This window comes from Anas acuta, chromosome Z (assembly GCF_963932015.1).
Source record: "Anas acuta chromosome Z, bAnaAcu1.1, whole genome shotgun sequence".
Classification (NCBI taxonomy): domain Eukaryota; kingdom Metazoa; phylum Chordata; class Aves; order Anseriformes; family Anatidae; genus Anas; species Anas acuta.
Window position 1 is genome coordinate 35,054,864 of NC_089017.1, and position 23,898 is coordinate 35,078,761.

At 36.1% G+C, this 23,898-nt stretch overlaps 1 protein-coding gene across 6 annotated transcripts in view; it reads right to left on the reverse strand.

The window, feature by feature from the left end:
* The window catches only part of PRUNE2 (prune homolog 2 with BCH domain), a 136,686-nt gene that overhangs the window by 48,689 nt on the left and 64,099 nt on the right, over positions 1 to 23,898 (reverse strand). For all 6 annotated transcript variants that reach the window (XM_068666293.1, XM_068666291.1, XM_068666290.1 and 3 more), the window contains exons 7-8: positions 7,639 to 7,797; positions 212 to 6,755 (exon numbers count right to left, since the gene is read on the reverse strand). In XM_068666293.1, the coding sequence (XP_068522394.1) occupies positions 212 to 6,755; positions 7,639 to 7,797 (6,703 nt within the window). The remainder of the gene's footprint in view (positions 1 to 211; positions 6,756 to 7,638; positions 7,798 to 23,898) is intronic.

Consider the following 23,898-nt stretch of genomic DNA (forward strand, 5'->3'; position numbering starts at 1 on the left):
CAGAAATGACGTCCCTACTGCAATGTTTAAAGGGTCTAAATCTGTCTAGAAGTGTGATGCTAGAGGTGTTCTCCAGTTAATGAGCTTTGTACATCGGGGGGACACAAATTTCAAACTTCACTCAAAGCCTCAACATTCAGCAGTAATTCTCCAGACATTTCCCTTTCTTTGTCCTATGAACTTGCTCTGGAAAGAGTGCAGGTTTTCTTACCATCAGGTGATTCTTTATCTCCACCTGGCGGTGAGTCGAGATCAGTTGTTTTTGGTTCAGATTTTCCTTCCAGAATCTCAGAATCTCCTAGAGTTACTTCAGGCTCTAAGAGTGAAGGTACTGACGTGTAATTCTCCTGAAGAGCCTCTGTTGATGTGTCGGATACCTGATCTTTGATGCTGTTGTCTTTGATCATTAGGAAGCCTTCAGCAGCTTCTGAAGGGGTAAGCAGTGGTAAAGGCTTTTCCAAAGAAACGCTGTCACAAAATGGCTGCTGTAACAAGAGCTCATCCTTGTTATACTCTCTGCTGCTGGAGAGTTCGGCATCAAAAGACACATAGGATGGTGGAGTGCATGTTGCTGGTGATGGATCACTGGACGCTGCCTTAAACACAGGAACATCATTCTCAATTACATCTTCATTTTCTTTCACTATGTCATCAACCAGTTGATTATTTGAATCAGATTCATGGTCTTCATTATCACCATGCAGAAAGGATTTGGGAAAGAATATCTGTGTATCACTTGATTCCCTGTCTACTGTTTCACTGCCTGCTAGTTCCAATATGTTAATTTCACCACATGTGCTCACTGGGGTACTAGTGACTGATGTGTTAAGGATGTTATGTTCTACCCCTGTCTCAGATCCATCCACACGTTCTTCTGGTACATCCAGCTCATCACCCGTTATTGTCGTATGGTCAATATCAGAATATATTCCAGCTTCGGCCAAAGCACTCGTTTCTTGTAGGCTTTGTTCTGCCCTATCAGGTGGACTGAAATCCATGGGAACAAAATGTGTTTGGAAGGTCACTATTTGAGCTGAATCAGGTGGTGTTCCTTGATCGCTTGCAGGGGTATAACTTCCATGGAATGTGTCTTCCAGATCTAAGGATGTTGCTCCTAAAACTTCACTGGGGATTTCAACTGAGTCAACCGGCTCAGTAACAACTTTGTTTTGTAGATCACATTTCAGAATTGCAAATTCTGAAGGCTCCTGAGTATTGGAAGAGCCTAACTGATAGGATTCATCATCCTTTCCCAGATCATAGTCTTGGGGACCGTTACTTTCAGACTCTGCCTTTACCTTCTGCATTATGAACTGACACTTTGAATCAACATCTGCATCTTCACACATACTTGACTGTGTGTGAATCAGCTGACTATCTTCAGCTTCAGGCTCCACGCTAATTTGAGGAGATGGGATAGAGGAATGCTTAGCTTCATGCTCTTGGCACACATCTGGACTGCTTGATGCCTCGGAACTATTGTCTTGATCACAATGACTTAACAGATCAGGATTTTCACTATCTGATTTCAAAGTGACAAGCTGCTCAGCATTAGTCCACAGGTCAGGTTCCACTGAAAACAACTGATTACTTTCTTGTGTGTTATCTTGTAAAATATCTGGGATAACAGCAGTTTGGGGAACCAATACACTCCATCCTGGACTGGACTTCTCTGTCATTTCAAAAGATAAGTCTTCTACAAGGAAAGCGTCTGGCTGGGGGGTGTGCACTTCTAATGTTTCACAGGTGTCTGGCTGTTGTTCTTGAGGAATGAGACTTGCATTTCTCTCGTTGTCTTTTGGTAGATCAAGAACTGTGTTTTCTTGAACTGCTGTACTTGACATACCCTGTTGATAATCTGAAAAAGGATTCTGTGAAGTCAGTTGATTTCCCTCATCTGCAGGAGACATTTGCTCTTTCAAGACCCTTTCTTCTTTATCTACTATGAAAGGATCAAATTGTTTGAACTCTACAATGTCTTGATTCACTTGACTATCAGAAATATTCATAGGATGTATTAGTTTTTCATTTTCTCCTCCATCACAGTAAAGGTGGGGAGGCTGATTTCTATCATTATCTGTTCCAGTGAAATGTGCTTCTGTTAGTTCTTCATCTTGTGAAGGTGACCTGCAGGACTCTTCCTTACTGTTTGTTAATTGTTCGTTTACAGACTGACTTGAAAAAGAATACTGGTCTTCCACAGGCTTTTCTTCACAAGTTGGTGAATTCCACCATTCTGAGCTATCATGTGGAAAATCAAATGTTCCTACAGTGGATTTTGGATCAGTTCTTAAATCAGCTTCTAGTGACATACTCCACGTATCTGCAGCTTCTGAAGAATAGCCTTCCTTATCACCAACAGCAAAAGTCATTGAAGTCGTTGTGGTATCTTCATTCATTTGATACAAATGTGAGTTTTCTGTGCTACCCATTTTCTCACTGAAAATACTCACTTCATCTTTGTTCTGAAGTGTTTCCCAGTGATCTAAACATTCAGAATTCTCATTATACTTCATTATAGTCAAGTTCTCCTGTGATACATTCCTAGCTTTAATTGTTTCATTTAAGATGTCTGTCTGGATCTCCTCCCCCACTTCAGTTTTTGCATTTAAATCGTCTTCATTTTTTTCAGGACTTCTTGCACTGGATTGTGCATAATCCTCTCCAATTTCAGATGCTTTGTTTTCAGAAGTGGAATCTTCGTTCATTAATTCTGGACATGCCTCTGAATTCTCTGAATCCTCATTTATTTCAGGACTTGATAAAGAAGATACAGTATCATCATCTACATGGGCATTCCAAAAATCTAAGCTTTTAGGAACTTTGTTCTGTTCAGCACTCGTTTCAAATCCCTCTTGAAATTCATTCCCAATTTCTTTGCTTTTACAGGCATCCTCAAGATTTTTATCACTTCTAATATCCCACGTATCTCTACTTTCTTTGTGATGACTGGCAACTGGAAGGTCTCCCCACACATTCACAGATGCATCACTTAAATCAGGACTTGTTCCACTTGAGTGTGTATAATCATTTATTGAACCACTCCATACATTATCTTCTTCCAAATAACTTTTGATCTGTATATCCTTTGAAACACTGCTTGTGGTGTTTGCCATTTCATGGACTTCACTTGCCTCAGAATTTGTTGCAGAAGATTTCAAATCTTCACACTGCTGTAAATTCCAAGCGATTTTGGGAAAACTGTCATTAAGTGTTACACAAAGCTCTCTGCAAAGGTTATTAGCAGATTCTAAATTTTCAGAATTTTCATTTGTCCTTGAAGCTATTTCGTGTGAAAATAAATTTTCCACCATAGACATATCTGTGATGTCAGGAACACTGACATATTCAGCAGAAGGACTCTGCTGACAGTTAATTTCTGGAGACTCAACTATGAGAACATTTTCATGAGCACTGCTTAGTTCTGAGCTATTTTCAAAAGATATTAACTCAGAAATGTCTGTACGGCTAGGAACCATGTTATGTAAGCTGTCTCTCACTTCTTCCAGGGCTTCTGGTGGTTCATTCATCAAAGGAATCGATGTGGCTAAGTCACAAACTGTCTTTCCAGAGTCACTCCAGATGCCTGATTTTCCAGGCATTTTAGAAGAATTATTTTCCAGATTATCACTACCCTTATGAGAATTTTCAGAGATACCTTCCATCTCAGGACGTATTGCATCCTCTGTAACTGTAGTCTCCTTTTCATACTTCTCACTAAGTGGCTGAGTTGTTTCACTATAACTATAGTTTTGTGGAATGGAGTCACCTAAAGATTCATAATTCCTGTTTTCCTCAGCAACACTTAAAGAAGACTCAGCATCATTCTGCAACAATTCTCTCTTCTCTTCATGACTGATTAGATTCATTTGATTGGAAAATGATTCATTCTCTGTGACTAAGTCTTCTAGACTAACACTACGCCTCATTTTTTCTAGGGAGCTGAGAACTTCAGAAGTTGACCTGTTTTCTTCTGAATCCGCATTACATGAAAATTCACTGTCATTTTGTACAGGTTCGTTACAAATGTCAGTAATAGTTTGCTTTCCATTTGTGTCATCTGCTCTCATGTATTTCTCTTCCCCTTCCTGAGAGATGACAATGACATTGTCCCAGCCTTCCTCACAATCCTGTTCACTTTGTAAACTCCATGAGTTCAGCTGCTGCTCTGAATGCTGGCTATCCAGCTTTTCATTATCACCACCAGTATTCTCTAGTGCCTCCTTATGCACTATTTCACTTCCGATGTCACATGTTTTCTGAGCCAAACTATCCCCAGCATCTGAAGTTGGCATAGATGTATCTATGTCTTCTACAAGAACACTGGTCACTGTTTCTACGTTTCCAGCTGAAGTCTGTCCAGTATTTAATTCATTCTGTGGTGGTGATAAGTCATTCACTGTTTGATTGTATAGTGGTGGTACTCTTCTGTTTTCAGATACAGAGAAGTTATTTCCATTGTTATAAATCTCAGTTGAAAAATACTGATTAGTTGCCTGTTCTGAATTAAGCAAAGGCTTAGCAGAGGTAGAAAGAGCAGTATTTTCAGAATTTCTTTCTTGTAACTGGGCAACATTATTTAGGGGTGTGTTCCAGATGTCTGTGTCCATAAGGCTTGAAAAAGGCATATTTCTAGGAGATAATGGTTCATTATTTGGTTTCTCAAGTGCTTTTGGTTCAACCAAATTTGGGTTTATGAATTTATCAGTAACTGTTGCTTGGTCAAAATCTTTGTCCTCATTTTCTCCTTCATCTTCCACATATGTAGGTGATATATATGAATCAGATGTTGAGTAACTGGTGTCTGGTGGTGAAACAACTAAATCTTCACCTATGTTTGATGAACTAAGATCTGAGCGTTTATATGAGAAAGTATCATCCCATGGCACCACTATTTCTGATACTTCTTTCCTGATGTTTTTATCATATATATTCCAGGCCTCTATATTTTCAAATTGTTTTGGTCTATGTTTAGCGTCACCTAACAGAGTGTTTTTCTCTGTTTGTAATCTGGAATTATTTTGCATATTGTTGATACCAGAATTAGTATTTTCAGATATTCCATATTCTTCTAATGAATAATATCTTTCTTTATCCCAGGCTTCTGGAGATACCTGGACAGGTGGATTTTCAGTCTCATTGTCTGCTGTGATCTCTGAAGAATCTGATAAACTGGTTTTTGATATGGCCCATTCCTCAGGAACATTCACTGATTTTTTTTCCGTATCCAGTTTTGGCATGTTCCATAAATTTTCAGGGGATCTAGCAATGTCTTCTGCATCAAATTTAATCCAGGCTTCGTAAGAGTCTCCAGCTAGCTGACTAACTTTCCCTTCACCACTACACCATGCATCTGACATCACAGGTGTAGGCTGACTGACCCTCCATGGGTCAGTAAAACTTTCTGGTTCTTGCTCTGTCTCCTCTAAAGACATAGCTTGCAAACACAAATCTTCACTGTTTTCCTCTTTGTTCTCCTGTTTCTGATTGTCTTTTTTAAACTGATTATCCCAGAGACCTGGTCTCATGTATTCCATTTGCTTTGGCTGCTTTTGGAGGAATACAGAATCTGATGCTCTTCTGTCAACATGTTCTCGTAGCAATGGACTTGTGTTACAATCCTTCCATAAGACAGGGCTATGAAATACAGATTCCTGCTCACTTGAACTCCATGTATCTGCATTTCGGGACTCTAGGTCAAACCCATCCCACCAGCTTCCATATCTAACACGAGACTGAGAATACTTTGTGCCATCTATTTCATTAATTTTTTTAATGACATCTTGTGGGAAAAACAAAGGCTGCCCATTATCTAATGGTGAAGTTTCTACTAGACTGTTCATAGGAGTTGGTGGAATTCTTGAATCAGAAGATTTCAACATTTCTGGTGAGGAAGAATCACCTTCAACTAAGTTGATCAAACTTGAAGTTTTTTCACACATTTCTCCTGGATTCTCATCAAATTCAGCTAAATTGTCTTCCTCATTTGCTGTAATAAGTAAGTCAGTTGAATAGTTTGCTGTATCACTTTCTAAAAGGTTTGCCTCATCAAGTTCTTTCTGCACAGTGAGTTGTTGTCCTTCTGATGAATCACTATTAAGGAAATAGTCATCTGCTGGAGAACAGTCAACAGAACGAGAAGATGACTCAGATGGAGCTGTAACCACAGGTGCTAGATCAAAATTGAAAAGGTCAAAGTTGTCGCTGTTGTCTCTAGATTGAGGTTTTTGTTCTTCTGCTATTACTCCTTCAGGAATAGGGCTGTAGGAATCAAAGCCAGGCAGAAGACTATGATGGGAAGCACCACCTTCTCCAACGGGGCTGTCATCACTAAGGAAAACAGAGCTCTCTTTGGAAGACCGGCTGCTTCTAATAGTAGCCAACCCACTGTCTGGACTCACAAGATCTACATTAAGGTCAACATGGGCTTGTATGGATCCATTTAGATCTTGAGGATTTTCTATAAAATTGGCAGAACTGGGCTGTGGTTCTACATCAGAACCATATAACTCCATGATACCAGAAGATCCTTGTGAAAGTGGAGCACTCCCAGCTACAGCTTCAGTAGAAGAAGTTCTACTGTTTGATACCATTTCCGGTTGTCTTCTATTTATGACTTCCTTAATGAGAAGAAAAATTTGATCACAGGTCACCAAAGAATTTTCTTGATGATAAATAAGAATTTGGTCACATCCACATTCTAGAGGATCCAACTCCAAACAAGGGTTCTGACATTCTTCTAATTCGCAGCAAATCTGTTGAAAAATAGGATGTTTCAAATGCCATTGCAATCATAGGTACCAGGGCACAGTGTTGTTTACTTCACTGTGCAACAATCATACCTATCTATTTATGTTATCCTATTTCTTTGCCATTTAACTACAACAGCCTTTTTATGAACCCTAAATAGATGAAATATTAATTTTTTTTTTAATACAAAATACGTGTTATGTAACTGGTCAGAATGTTTACTTGAAATGGTAGTATTTGACTTTCAAGTTCACTTCTCATTAGTAAAAAAAAAAAAAATAAATAAAAAAAATCCAAAAATCCAAATAAATGTTTAGTTATTGCCTTAAGATTTCTGAGTTTTTAAGACCAAGAATATGGTACAAGAAGTTGCCGCTGGAATGAATTCCTCAGTTTGGGAATAAATATATGGGAAATAAAATGGACTGCATCTGACTGGATAAACTAACATTCTAGAAATAATTTGAGTTCATTTCAGAACTTAAATTATTTATCAATAAAATACACTGACATGAGTTCTGGTCATTACCATTTACAATATGTTTGACCCACTGTCAAAGATCCGATTGTGTAGGTCACAATAGAAAAACAAGACAAAACCAGTAAAAAAGATCATCCTGTTTTAACTAAGCTGAAAAATATTCTGTCTTATTGTATTTCTTGTGACTATTCAGTATTTTTATTAGGCTGGTCTGAAATAATCATAAATACTACAATCATTCATTTTGCGTCATGTAAATAATACAGACATTTCAAATAACTACTCAGTTACCAGACAAATGTAGTTACTTCTTAGCTCCACTTAATTATCCAACACTTCACCATTAACTAGTTTAAAAAATACGTTTTCAGGAAAAACATTTTTAGATTCTTTTTCCAGGTACTTACTTGATTGCCTAGCTCTAAGTTTTCCGAGTATACTGCAATTTGCCGTTTCATTCGCTCCTCATCTGACACAGAGTTGGCCAAAATGACAAGTACATCAACCCCATATTTATCTATGAATGCTTTCAGCTCACCAAGGAGACTCCTGTGTAATGCACAGTCCTGAAATATGGTAAAAAACGTAAAGAAACGTCAGTGTATTTTCCTAGCTCATCCCATACAAATCTGTAATGAAAATATCAAGAAACGTTAGCATACCTCAGTTGCTGTAACTGGCAAGAGAATTCCACTTAGACTAGTGCAATGTAGAATTATCTAGATTTTGCAATATAAACCATACATCTCTCTTTCTGAGCAGAGGATATAATGCACAAAGTGCAAATATCCCTCTTCAGTCATCACTTCAGAGAACTGAAAATGAAAACATTCTCAGAAATTTTATTTTTGCCATTATGCTTCTGTTTGTATTTGAGAAATTTTTTGTCAACTTCAAGCTAAGCACAATGTCATATGCTATAGTTGTTCTGATGCTGCCAAGCTACACTAGTCCTGAATAAACAGCAGTTCATCATAAACACAAAACAACTGTATATGCAGATTGGCATGTTATTCCCTTGCATCTGTCTCCTACCTGATAAATTACTGTTTTGGTAAGATATATACAAATACTATTCATTAATCTGCTCAGATATGTCCACAAAATGTGTCTCCCTCCCTGTAAGTTGAACTTAAAACAATCTATTTGTCAAATGCTTTGGAAGTAGATTCTTGCCTACATTAGTAATGAAGTTCTGCTTTGATGTTTGTATAGCACTTCACAATTCGCTTTATGTGAGATTCATGCAGATTACGGCACAAGCAGAAGTCAGCTATCAGTTTATTGGCGGACATTCAGATATGAAACCTGAATAGGGAAATACAGTGAAGAATTATGAGGAATAAAGTTTGAATGTCCAAATTGGTAACATTTTTTGAAGGCTCAGGTACTGGGTATATTCGAAAAAGTCCCAAAACATGCTTAAGCATGGGAAAGTGACTTTAGTTATTCCAGTTGGAATACTTATGAACTGTTGGAATAAAAAATTTGAACTAGAACAGATTAAAAACTATCTGAAGATCCTCCTTAATATATATAAGATCCTCAGTAACTCCTTATCTCAGCTGCTCACTCACAGCCAATTCAAGCTGATGGGAGGTCAAAGGGAAGGACATGGTCCAATTGTGGATCTAGTCTGTACAGTGTTTTATGACTGTACATAAGGTAGATAAATGATCAGTCTAAAAAACATCTAGCCTTCAAGCCTCATGATGCTATAGCTTCTATATTGCATCTATACTCATCCTAACCTTAATTTGCATTCATTTCTGACAGAATAAAGGAGATCTTGACATGGCCCTATTAAAAATAATATTATTTTTATATTATATTTATTTATATATATATAAATATATATTTATATTTATATTTTTATATATTTATATTTATATATTTATATATTTATTTAATATATTTATATTATATTAAAAAATATTAAAAATAGGGCCATGTCAAGATCCCTATATATAGGGATAAATCTTATTTATTACCTGAGAATAAATCCCTATTCTCAGGTAATTCATTACCTCAGGTAAAGTAATTATTTTGAAAATATTTGATCACAGACATTATATTCACAGCAACTACTATAGTCGGGCATAACGTGGAACTACAAACAGAAGCAATGTTAACCATATTCATGAACTTTTCAGAACCCAGAATCTGTGCAGAACAAAGACCACCACCAGCATTTAAGAAATCTACGAGCACTGTCAGCATGAAAAATGTCTAATGGTCATCCATACTAAAAATATCTGTTTTAATAAGAACAAATAATACATGGATATTCTCAAAATGCACCTCCGTAAATCAGTATAATAAAACTAGAAAGCAACAATTTAATGCCATGTAAGTTAACTCTCTTGTTCACATGCTGGAAGAAAGGAGTTGGCTTTGTCTTACGCTGTTGAAAAATACAGACCAAGGATGCTAGAACAAGTGCTGAGGCTGACAGCCAGCAAAGAACAATTAGTCAGAAGTGGTGAAGTAGCCAGCTGTGCTACCTGTAGTGCTCCTGATTGGGAGACTCGTTAAAGGTTAAAGAGATAATCTGAAAAGGCACAGGCCTGAGCTATGCATGCAGCACATACAACGTGGCCCTCCGGCTGTGCTGTGCTGTACATTGTCGTTGGACGCTGAATAAGCTCCACCATCTAACTATAAGAGAGGACCCTGCAGGCAGCTCCCACTCAGTACTAGTGACTGCACCATCCATGTGACCTTGCCTTTATCTAACAGAGAAGCATGGAGTTCTCGTGAGAACATCCTTTCTGTTTGACAGTAGAAACAACGAATGGACTTACTTCCTTGAAAACAAACAAACATACAAACAAACAAACTTTTAATACCTCAACTGACCAAAAGGGGGAAATCTATCCTGTAGTCAGGGTCTGCCCAGTGTGCTGTAATGGGTCAGAGCCTGTTTGATGTTACACCCGTCACGGTTCCAAGCAACCAAAGGGACATAAGTTTATCTGTAATGTTCCCTCCCTGTAGTATTAGCTCTAGCACATAGTATTTTAAAAGATACCTTACAGAGTCTGCACGTCTTTCTTACTGGGATCAAGACAGAGCGGTGCCGCCTGGTGCAAAACACTATCAAGTGATAAGAGACTGCTCAGAGCAGCATGGGAAAGGGTTTAGCTACATGTATGCTACTGCTATACACCACGTCTTTAAATGAAACATTCAGATTATTTTCGGATGTTAGGTATGTTTTACAGTGACATCAAATTAGCAGTAACATGTCAGTATACAAATATATGTCAGTAATTTGTCAGTATACAAAGTCATTAAGGTATGTCAAAACACAGGCTAGGACAAACAAGATGATGCTGATTACAGCCAATCCATTAATTTTGTAAACTTTACCTCACAAAATTTATCCTTCAGAAGACTTCCTAACAAAATAGTCATTATTCAGCAAAGGTATGAAACCCACGACTATATTTATTCTGTGGAATCAGGAAGAAGAGACAAGCTTCTCACACCACTATTGCATAAACACTTATTAACATTCAAATAATACCTGAGAACATAAGCTGCTATTTTCTTCCCAAACATTGTAACTTGAATAATTAACAATAAATATTTCTCATCAGTTGTTACCTCTATTAATGAAGTAATGTTATTTAATGAAGTAACAACTTAAAAATGAAACACTTGGTAAACAGGCATTGTTAAAAAATGGGTCAAAAAGATTTGCTGGAAAATGCAGCTGACTAAGCAATGAAAAAAGACAAGATCAGATTATACATCCTACAGCATCCTCATTCTATCTGATGAATTTTTTTGGTTGACTGGACTATAAATGAAAATATTATTTCAATCATTAATTTTAAAGTAAGCAAAGGTAATTTTACTAGTGCTAACAAATATTACTAATCAACTTTTGAAACTTAGTTTACTCCTACCCCCTAAAACATCTATTATATATACTCTTTTTAATTAATACCAATGACACAATTCAAACAGTACAATCATTCATTCATTCAAATATATGGATTTCCGTAAACAATAAAATCTTATAAATTAACAAAGACTATGTATTGAAAGATATAGTAGACATATGGACTCTTCCACAAATTTGCTAACCTAAGTAAATAACCAGAATGTTGCATATATTGTAAATGCTAACAGAAGATAAAACATTTCTTTCAAAAATGTAAAAAATGCTATTCATTTTAACAGTTAAGCTGATACATCCCAAATTAATTAAAAGCATTGTAAAATGTGTTGATGAACTAGCATAGGAGGAAATGCACTGGTTTGGAGCCAAACTAGGACAAAGGTCAGCCAGTTATACATTTTATACTTTTTTTCCTTACTTTATTAGCATAGCTTGGCTTAAATGTTAACTCATATTTGCAGTGTACAGCAGATACAGCATATATAAGCAGTTATATATAGCATATAATATAATAATATTATAATAATATAATAGTTATATATAGCATATACAGCATATATATATTGGTTGTAATGCCCTCCAAATATCCTATAACAAAGAATGGACTGCTGGTTTACTTGAAATGAACTATACCTGAAATAAATAGAATATAATAGTAAATGTATTTTACATACCCACTGGCAATATAGTTAATAGCAATATAGATGCTGTAGAAATTTAGTATCTTAGCATCTGTAATAAATTTGTGCATTTGCTTGTCTAATGCATATAAATACAGTGCTACAACATAAAAATATGGTGAACATTCTGAAACTTTTTTTTAATCATTCAGCTAAACAGAATGAGAAAGCTTAAGAAATTTGCAGATTTTGAAGCATTTTTGAACATGACCTGCTTTCAATTATTATGCAGTTTTGCTGGGAAACACAATGCAAATTTTAGGTAGGTTGTACATTGGAACTTATTTCTCTGAAACTCAACTTTATTACAGCAACTTCTTTTTTTAATTTAATAGCTAACATGATGACAAACTTGTACAAGCCTCTAAATTAATCAAACTCTCAGAAATATTCAGAAATAATTTGTAATTTCTCCCTTGCTACACTTTCTGATTCATGAAGCCAACAGCCAATTACCCAAGCGATCACTGTAAACGTATATTACACACACTTCTGATTCTTCTGAGCTAACTGTGTCAATATTAACCTGACCAAATTAAGAACAAACTGTCTCTTTTGTTCTTCACACTCTTCACATGGAGAGCACAATATGGCTTTTGTCAGAGGTGCTCCATCATTTTGGCTTAAGGAAACTGTCAGTATAGTTTGGGATTCGTTATTCATGGGCAGATACCCTGATGGGTCTAATGAAGCCTTTCTGCTGACAACTCATTTGCTAAAAATACCCAACCATCACAAAATATAAATGAGGAGTATCACTGTATCCCATTACAGTTTTCACAATCAAAACAATTATCACTATCCAGAAGTCAATACATACTGTTTCACACTGTATTCTCTTAATATTTCATGGTCAGTACTTCTGCATTCCGGTTTATTTCTGCGTGATCACTGATAAAACTTTATGACATATTTAAATTGCAATATAATAGGGTAAACACCAATGTTATAGCACACATGCAGAGCTAACAGTCTGTGTGCCATTTGTTGTAAATCCAGCTAATTACTAGAAGCCCCCGCCTAAAATAAAAATAAAATTTTAAAAAACAAACAAGCAAACAAAAAGAAGCAAAAAAGATTCTTTTTTTTTTTATAAAAGTTTTTGGGTAAGGTCAGGTAAAAGTCAGAAAATAGTATAAACGGTAGAGTGCTTGTAAGACTGCACCAGAAACACGGACAAGTGTATTCACTTTTTGACCCCTTCTTTGTATCAACACCACTGGTGCAAACACACTATACAGGATTCATGTTTTCTATAAGGAAACACATTTCAATGCACACATTTTTCTAGTGTGCATTTCAATATACTAAATAGCAGCACTGCCGTACCAGTATTTATCAGTCTTCTGAGAAGAACAGAAGTAGCGGCTCATTTTGCAGTCAGTTTCCAGCCCTTTCCTCTCAGTGCTGCTGCCCAAAGTTTCCAAAGAGAAATAGGTATCAGTCCCAAACCAAGCAGCAGGAGAACAAGCATCTGAGAGCTTGTGCTACGCTGTTCAACAGAGTCCCCTGTTACAACTGACATTCCACTTCAGGCATCTTTAGCTTAACTTGGTAATAAATCTAACCAGGAAGTATAGGACTGTGAAACACTGTGCGGAATTTGTCATGGGTGTCTGTTTGACCTCACTCCCTTTACTGTAGGTGACAGCTGTGTTCTTGCAGTGTCTATCATTTTCATCAAAGGCAGAACAACTCAAAAAAAAAAAAAAAAAAAAAAACAAAGCAAAGAAAGAATTCATCTATAATAAAACAAATAATCATGCTTTGTTCAAGGGAAGTGTTTTTAGCCTCCTTCCCACTAGACTACCTTTTCTACAGCACTCTTCTATTTTTTGCTAGTACGTCTTAACAATGATCCACTCTTCAGGAAAGAAGATTGCAACTATGCTTTTCCTCACACTTTATACAAGTACAAATTCTGTGTATTCAAATTCAGGCTCACACATTTTTATCTGTGTTTTACTAGTACTTATAAAGATGTCTGTGTTAAGTTAAATATATGTATACATTAAAATTTGGTCAGGCAAGCAACCAAGCTTCAGCTCCATTATTCCATATTTTCAGAGGAAAATTCACTATTCACATTTTGAATTTAGCTGCTGGGTTACCACGTCTCCACATATCACAACACATTATGACATCCGTATATCAGAGGAATGTTGTAATGTCCCCTTTAGTTTAGAACATTCTCCTTCCTGCTGGAGCACCTGCCATCGGCAGGGTTCACTATCAAGAATGAGGACTGGAACCACCAGCTGAAGGAACACAAATTCTTATTCAATAAGCAAAACAAATCTCCCCTGACTGCCAAGGCAGTATAACTAACTGTCTGATGTACAACAGTTCAAAAGGCTCCCTGGTGCCTGTGCACATACCCTCGAAGAATGAAACTTATCAGAATGGACTGAGGTGTCCTGAGAAGGTGCTGCTGTTACTACATGAGATAAAAAACATCAAGTGATTTGTATAAAGAAGCACATGTAACAGTGTGAATACTGTTGCAGTGTGCATGGGAATGACATGACACCTCCGTTTTGAAGTGGGTCTTTAAAAGTCAGCCTCCATAATATAGCTAAAGGGATAAAGCAGAAAACTTGTAATTGTAGCAATATGACTTGCTGCATGAAGGAAGCTACAGGTAAACGCACTCACACTATGGTAAAATGTATTCCCACCAGGTCATTTTGAAGGCTGAGGTAAGTACATACGTGCTTTTCTGAAGCAAACTGCACAGAAAGCAGTCCTGTATTTTGAAACCACAGTTGTAAGTATTCAAAGTCTAAAGGTAAAGGGATTCTGGGATCTGGTCATGCACCACACTTAAAAGCAAACATCACCTGTAAAAAATATGCACATAATATGTACAAAATGAAGAAGAATAAACTCTATGCTAAAGTACAGAACAGTATATACAATCTAATATATTACTTGTCTTAGAAACTTATAAGAAAAAGGGAAACAATAATTCTTATGTCTTAGTTTTCAACAGGCAATGTGGTTAAAGCATAGGATATACTTTTTATTTTCCTTTGTATAATTCTGCTTTCTAATGCTAGGTTACCTCATCTGATTTTTCCACAGCTTGTAAATCAATTAAAAAATACTGAAAAGACACAACCTACCACTTCAGTTACAAGGTTCATTTAATCACATACAATATTTGATTTCACTGTTGACTGATTAGCAAGTGGCAACAAGCAAAAGGCTGCCTTGCCAGAGCTGATGATTTAAAACGTAAGAAACATCACAAGCATCTACATACTGACCATGAACTGTCTATTTTAGCCAGCTAAGTCTCAGGTGTAAATTCATAAGCCATAATTCATACCTTACAAAATAACTCCCATGCAAACATGGTAACAAAAAAACACATTTCTGGCTGTCAAGAAAATTTCTGGCAAAATTAATCAACCATTCATCCATTCAGGCTCTTTGCATACCCTTTTGTCAAAGAGGGAATACTAAGAGATTTCTTTCCTCTTCCACGCACTCATTGCAATGGTTTGTAGAATCCATCAAGCCTGAGTTGATTTATTGAACTGTCTTATAGCTCAGCAGTATAACTATAGCAAATGAACTGGTAACTTCTCCAAAAACAGCAGTGATTCAACAATATCTGGTTTATTTAATTCCTTCTAACTTCAGATTAGCAATTTCTTAAAGGGACTGACTTGCATTCTTTAAAAGTTTTATCTGCAATCTTATACCTGCATAGATATCCTCATATTTTGTTTTTGCCTTTTTTTTTTTTTTTGACATTTACCAGAGAAATTTTTGATTTACAACTATCTGCAGAATCTACCTAAACCTCCACATCTTTCACACTACCTACTGTGGTTCTATCACTAGTCAATAGGTGTTTTATAACTAAATTCAATAGTTAGGGATAACACTGACATGGACATTTATGTAAGCTATCTTATTCATCATGCTATGAATACTCAAAAATAATTACCCAGTTAAAGTCCCTACCTATTTCTTTAATTATGTAGACAATTTTGCATACATATTCAACTATTTCTGTATTTATCTAATTCCATCACTTGTAATGAGAAATGTTTTTTTTTTTTTTTTTTTTTTTTAAAAAAAAGTAGTTAAGGCACAAAAAATAGAGATATGACAAGCAGTTTGAAACACAGTTTAAACACGGATTTTATTGCTGAGCATCGTCCATTGAACCCCATGGAGCACATTTATCACTCACCAGCGTTGCATTTTTCTTCATAAAGATATATGACCTTTGCCTATTAGATTTCATTAGCAGGGCACCATACAAGGCTCCTCTGCAGATGACAGGATAGAAAGCTAAACAACCTCGCCTGAAGGATTTGTGAGAACAAGCCCATCTTCAATCTTTGTCCCTGGGAGGCACTTCTAACACCTGCCAACCACAGCACTATCATCAGAAAAACATTTAGAGATTTATCTTCAGGCTGGTGATTATAAGAGATAATTTGTTTGGAGTATGGATAAAGTTGGTCTAGCATAAACAAACTAGAAGCTCAAATTATACGACGAACCTCATTAACTATTGATTTAACCACTGCAAATCCATGAACAAATGTTGTATCAAAATGTTAATTCTTCCTGAAGATATAATCAAGGGAAAAAAAATGCCAAGGCAGGATGGTTTAAAAATGCTGAGCTATTCTTATGGGTGCTTTTAATGCCTGCAGCTTAAATTTGAAATGGAGACTTACTTCATTGTAACAATGGCAATGATATTCTGTTGCCATTTTTCCATAAGCATATAATTTTGTCTTTACAAAAAGTGCTGTATCTCTTTAGTTGCTGCTCCTATAGCGGAATGAAAGAGTGATTCCACTCTTACTTTCACAAACACTTTTTTGTGTGGAGGCAGCAAGACTAGAGTGTAAAAACAGTCTCAATAGCAAAAAGTTAGCAATACTGTAAATAAATACCATCACAGGCAGTTTGAAAAAATAAGTATGTATTTATATCATTTATATTTTAGCTACTTCATATATCATGCATGTCCTCCTAATCTTTGAAAATTACTTTCACTCAGGCTAATAAATCATCAGGTCCTCACCCATGAGCATATTTAGGAATAATGTAGCATAGTTGGTCCTGAAGGCAGTAACTGCTTGCTGTTCTACAATGGAAGCCAACCCTGCCCCCTCCTTGCTAAAGGAGAGAAAAGTGCAGCAAGACTTCCTGCTGTAATCCAGACAGAGCCAATGTCTCCACCTGACATTCTTGAGATGCCCAGCAGCATTCTAGTTCACTGTGCCTCTGTCACCTTCCTTCTTTCTTAGGTCCACTGCACTGGGGAAAAAAAAAAGCTCATTTGTGCATAGGAAGTAGAAGGAAACCTGCAGCTCTTTCTCCAGTATGGCACTCTCAACAAATGAGTGGTATTTAAAGTGAAATTGTTAGTTTGTCAGGAGGAATAAATAAATAAATAAATAAATAAATCTTTTGGAAGTATTTCCCTTCATTCTGAGTGCTTCTTACACAGCAATGTAGTCATGCAGATGGAGGCCATCCATGCAAATTAACCTTACAACATTTTAAGTTGTTCAAAGATTATATTTTATATCCCAAGTTACTGATTTTGTTCCATCACATTTACTTTGCTAATTCATGTAAGCATTTCACATTCTAACTATAGGAACAAACAAACCACTGTTACTTATTTGTTAAGGCTATTTCGCTTTATTTACATAGGCAGGCAAGTGACTTAGCAAGATGTTACTGATGCAGGCATATCCAGGCATCCAGGTTTGTGTAGGACCCACACCTTTTTTCCGCATTAAAAACCCTACTTTGAAAATGATCAGCTGATAAAAAATAATTATTTAAATAAATAAATAAAAAGAATAATTTGTGGATTCAGACCTAGTCCTTTTAATACATTTTAATTTTTTTACAGTTTTGTTTTTCATCAACCTTTTAAAATTGTTGAAGCTCTGTATATCTCTCAGGCACCTCTTTTTCTGCTTTTCTAAATGATCTTCTAAATGAAGCTTTTCTAAATGAGCTTCTTGTCTCCTCTCTTAGTCTTTTGACTTCAAATCATTATTCTCAAAAACTGTACTTCTTCCATTCATTCTTCTAATGCCTATTTATTCCTGCACATTTTCTTTCTCCAGTCTAGAAATTCCTGACTTACTTTTTACTTCCTCTAGTACCAGTCATGAACTCATTCTCTTTCCTAATGCAATTGCATGTTCAGCAAGAACCACAGATACCACTTAAGTAATTTAATTTTAACTTTTTAAAAGATTAGAAGACTATTGCCCCAAGTTTCTCTAACTGACATTTCCTGTTAAAGCAAAATGTTTTTGATTACACCTCAGTCTTTATTCTGCCTTTATCTTTCGGTTCACTTAGGTGTTTACATTTAGGGAGCCGAGATCTGCTTTGAAATGCTCCTGTATAACTGGGATCTCTGAGTATTAAATAATTAAAATAGTAATTATTACCATTAGGTGTTCACTCTGTAAACCTGGAAGAACAAGCCAATTCAGAATGTGAAGAACCAGAAGTTAAAGGAAAACCTCCCACTGACTTCAAAGGATTTTGGCAAAAACCAACGATGTACCTGTAATTCCCCCCATAAGCTTCCTACACATTTCTCAGGCATCCAAGTTTAACAAAATGTCCTTTAAGAGAGTCAAAGTTCATTGCTATGTAAACGCTTTTTAGAAATGCATTTTGAATTATTTGGGTTGTTGGTTTTGCAACAACATCTCTGGCATCTTGCTTAGCCACAAAATGCCCATGTTGCCTCATTGGGTAGCCCTCATCTAGAACAACTAGAGGCAAGAGTAGCTCATTTTCCATGCTCATTCAGTTCATGTCATTGCTGGGGAAGCTGAACATCTTGATTCAAGACACACTGAAACAAGCAGGGCTCAGTCTGTTTTCAGTGGAATTGGCTTTCATCTCATTTGCACTGGCAGTTCCTAAATACAAACTAGGAATTGAACAGAGGTTATCAAATACTGTACACCAAACTTAGCCACCAAAAAAGAAAAAGCCAGTTTGCTTACAAATAATAATTGCAATTCTGTTTTCCTTTTTTTTTTTTTTTGTAAATCATTTAAGTTTTCCTAAAGATTCTTCTAATAAGCACTTACAGTTACGCAAGAAAAATGCCTTTAGCAACTCATTTGTTAAACAGTCAGTTCCTTCAGAAGAGATAAAAGGAGTCATTACTAACCCAAGCAAAAACAGGATAAAGTTCTTTGCCATTGCCTGTCAGAAGACACGATTATGCTGGGCAGTAGTTCAGCAGCAGCACCCTTGTCTCTGTTTTACACTTACAGTAGCTAAGACAGAAGACTTTACCATTTAGATGGTTCAAGTTTCTGAGAACAAAATACAAGCTGTGTTTGAGACAGAATTTGGATGACTACTGGCACACAAAGCATAACTCTCCAGCAAATGTGCTTTACTCAAGTTGTATGTTTCACAAAGTTATGCATTGCTCTCTCCATAGATGAGTTAAAGTGAAAACTGAGGCACAATGCAAGGCAGTGCCCTGAGTCCAACTCAGAGTTAACCACTCAGACACAGGACCACAGCTCTGATGGCACTTGGATGTAAATCTAGTTTAATAACCACTTGCCCTCAGGGACAAAAGGAGATGAAATACATTTAATATGGATCAAATTTTACTTGATACTTACCTGGAACCCTCAATGTTTAGAAGGATGTCTAAGACTGTGTAAGAAGAAAAAAATATATATTTTTTATAAATATATATATATATATTATATAAAATATATATATAATATATATATATATATATTTTTGGCTAAAGAACAATAACAGAGTAATACCCCCAGTCTTGTTGGTATTGGCAAACAAAAACAGGCTGTAAATTATAAGAAGCAGTTAAATCACTACAATCTTAATTTAAGCCTAATCTGTCTATGTCCAATACTTTGTTACCTGAATAAAGGGATAGGTAAATTGTAGAGCCAGATAGTATAGTTAATAAATATATTTAAATACAAACTCAATAACTAACACACTAAAAAATTAACAACAAAGTAAATATATAGTAAAGTAACATCACATGCTTGAATTAACCACAGGCATGCTATGCATAGCTGCAGTTCCTTAAAAACCTTTATTTACCCTCTACCTTGTGAGTGCTGTCATGCATGATCTCTGAAGCATCTAACACAGTAAGGAAAAAGGAAGTACGTATCAGCAATACTAAAGCAAAAGTTCCTCTAACAAATTTATCAGCTTATTGACCAAGTTATATATTGTTATTCATTAACTTCACTATAGTCTCTTGAAAATTTGTGGCTTTAAGACCAAGGTTTTGAAAACAATTCTTTAAATGTTAAATTTGTGTTGTCTCAACATTTATGGAAATTAAGTAAACACAGAGCAGCCAAATTTCTAATAGTAAGATCTGAATACATTTTAAGGACATACTAAAGACACCGAAGTGAAGGCATTTATGGAAGTAAAAAAAAAAGAAGTGCACAAGCACCTTATTACTGAGGCCCAGAGTTAAGGATTTTGTATACTGTCAGCTCAGTTTTAGAATGCTCTCACTTCGGTTTCTTTAGTGAAATTGATGCCCTGATGGTTCAAGGCCTCATTTATTTTCTGAAAATATTTTAGAAAATGATAACATGCGAATGAGAAAAATGGGGCTCCAAATGGCACCCAGACTTGCTTTAAACCATGAAAGAATCCATATGGAGGAATAACACAAGTGCTTTACCTCTGCTACACTGTATGTTGCAAAGCCATCCATTGATGAGTGCTAAGAGGCATATACCAGAACTCTTACTACACTATCACAAATATGCAGTACCTTGTAAGTAGTAAAGTAAAGCATCTTTTAACAACTTGCATGTTAAATGACACAACTACAATATTACTCTAGTTTTAGCCTCTTGTAGCTCTGGGAAGACAGAACAAGCAATGGTATCACAGATCTACAGCTCTTTTGGTGAAGATGCTATTATCACAACCCTTAACAGAAACAAAATTTTAATCCCCCTTTCTGTGAAATAAAATAAGAGAACGGTCCAGATCTACAAAGACACAAGGGCACCAACTTACATCAGTTTACTGTAAAGTGCTCACCCTTTGACACTTTCCTCTTGCAAAACCAACTGACCATGTCTCTGCTGCATGCTCTACACTTGGGCAGAGCATTGTTCTTTCATTCTGTCTGTGGTTTATCTCCACCTCTGTACTTCCACCAGGAAGGAGAAAATGAGTGATGAGAGGAAATAGCAAAAGACATGGCATCCTTTGACAGTCCTCTTGGCAAAAAGCAGATATGGGAGAGGAGAAAGATTTGACAAAGCAACTAGTAGAAAGAGGTGAGGCAGGGTCTCCATAAAATTGGCATATGAGTTTGTAATGGAATAGTAACTGTAGAGAATTCCTGGTTAACTTATGTTGCATTCATAGAATAAAACACTGGAACACAGAAGATACAAGACGAAACAGGAAACAAAGAATGTGCAGCAGCAAGCATTACAACATCAGTGTGTGAGCATTACAAAAAAAAAAGGGGGGGAGGGGGCAGACAAGAAGTCTTGATCAAAAGATGTTTAAAATCTGATTTTTCCACCAAGCTTTAGTCTTTTATTCTTGCTAATCCACCAGATGGTGCACTTGCAGCATCCATGATAAGGCTATGTGCATCTCTACCCTTGTACGTAGACACAGGCAAATTCCACTCCATGGGTTTTCTTACCTGCTTCTGAAGGGACAATTTACATAAGATACTGACACTTAAACTGTTTCTGAAATACAAGAATTTTTAAATAGTTCTTAGCTCATAGATTTTTCAAAATTTCATTAGAAGTCTTAGTAATTTTGGTGGCAGCACAGTCTACAGACCATACATTAAACCTATGGCATCTGGTATCTAGTGTGGTGCTTGAATTGGTGAATGACAGCATGACATCAATTAAGAGTTGTAATAATTCAGTTATTACTCTTAGTAACAACTGAAGATTTATTTTGTTGCCTAAGGTTTTAACCTGGAAACATTTCATCTCATCAGAGCTGTGTGTTTCTGCTACAGTCACAGAGAAAGCTTTGCAGCTGTTCAGGTTAATGTGTTTCTGTTAGTCCACTGACATTTAAACTGGAGGATACACAGCATTCTTCAAAGCTTGATTGGCACACTGAAGTACAATGTGTAATCAGTGTTAATCTCCTAGTCTATTACCACTGTCTTTCATAATCTACATATATTTTACAAAAATCTTTAGAAAGAAATGCTGTCAGAGCAAATGATGCATCAAATTCAAACAGGCCATCAAGATTGCTAATGGATTTTAATAGCAGCTATTACAGCATAATGGTATTTTCCCAACAGCTGTTTGTTTATAAAATTTTCAGTTTACAAGACCTTTATGTCCAATCCCAGGAGACATCCCTCAATTCATTTATAATCATTTGGTTCAACCTACACATAAATGCTGCCTTATTCACATTGGGTGTGTTTGTATACGTGCATAAGACATTACCAACTACCACAGTAATGAAAATGACAGGGAACCTTACAAGCTAAACAAATTAGTGTGTATTTTTCAACTTCTAACAGCAAATAAGCTTTTTATGTTTCTTCTGTCTCCCTACACATGAATAGCTCATCGCAACCAAGGAACAGCTGCCTGGATTATAGCCTATTCCGTGTCTCAAAATGACATATGATTATTTGTTTAGTTCCATGTAGTTACACCTGTTTAAGGTTTTGAAACATAATGCTAGGTATCACAAGGGCATAAACAGGGCAACTGGCCAGCAGACAGTGGCATAATGCAGCCTGCAGAAATGCAGGAGAATCATTAGAGGAAAAAGATCCTGAAAGGCTTCCAAAGTTTGAACTGAACTTGAAGAGCTGCCAGATAAAAAAATAAAAGCACTTTTTTTTTTTCTTTTGTTGGTACAATCATACATGTATATGTTTGAATCTCTATTATATCTGAAATGAGAAAGAAACAGAAATAGAAAACTAGGACCCTGCCATGCTTTTCCTGTTGAGTCACATTCAGAATTGAACTGTACTTTATTATAAACAGCTCTTTTTTTTTTTTTTTTTTTTTTTTTTTTTTTGGGCTGGGGTGAAAAAGAAAAAGAGAACATAACAACAAGTAGAAGCTACGAACTGAGCAGAAAAAATGTTAGTTTTATTGAAGGAATTTCTTAGACCTTGCACTCTTGCAGATGGCTGTTTGATCAGCTTTTTTCATAATTCTCAAGCTGCATAAGTAACACAAATTTGTAAGTAAAAGTTAATGCTGAAGTTTGTAAAAATGCTTTTTAGTATATGTACTAATGGATACGTTTTTTTTCCAGAAACATCCAGACCTAATTAATTTTGCACCCATATCATTAGCAAACATCCTACTAGCAACAAACACTGGAAAATTTTTGAGGATACAGGACAAGCCAGAAAAAACATGCACTTCACTTTCAATGATGATCTCTCAGGACAGTAGATGGCTCCAATTTTCCACAGCAGAAAGCTACCACTAAAATTGTAAGTCAAGGCTGTCATTTCCACAATGGTTTGCAGATAAGGGAGTTAGTATGTAGTAAGGAGGGTATGAATCAATAACCTGTTAAGTGGGTACTGTTTGCAAGTAGTGTTAAGGAAGCTACTTTACCAAAAGGCACCTTTCACCCATACTATAAATGTTTCCACAGGGAATCAGCTTATAAGTAAACTTCAACTACAGCCAGGCTCTGTAAATTCTACCTCTGCAGGTAAATCTCTGAGGTCTTATCTTAGGCACTTATCTGTCTCAAGTAATCAGGAAACTTATTAAAAGAAGAATATTTACTTTTTCTTTTTTTCTTCCCATGGAGAGCCTCAACATTCATGAAGATCTACATGGAAAGCTACCTCCTTCTCTGCCTAATCCTTTCAATACCTTAACAACAATACCACAATTTTTTTATTTTATTTTATTTATTATTTTTTTTTTGCCAAGACACGTGGTCTAATATCTAAGGTCTCTTATCTTATGCTTATCTTAGCAGGTCTAGTTTCAGCCTTGCAGCTGACAATAGAGAAGCAATTAGAAAGCACAATCTAAATGTGACCAAGT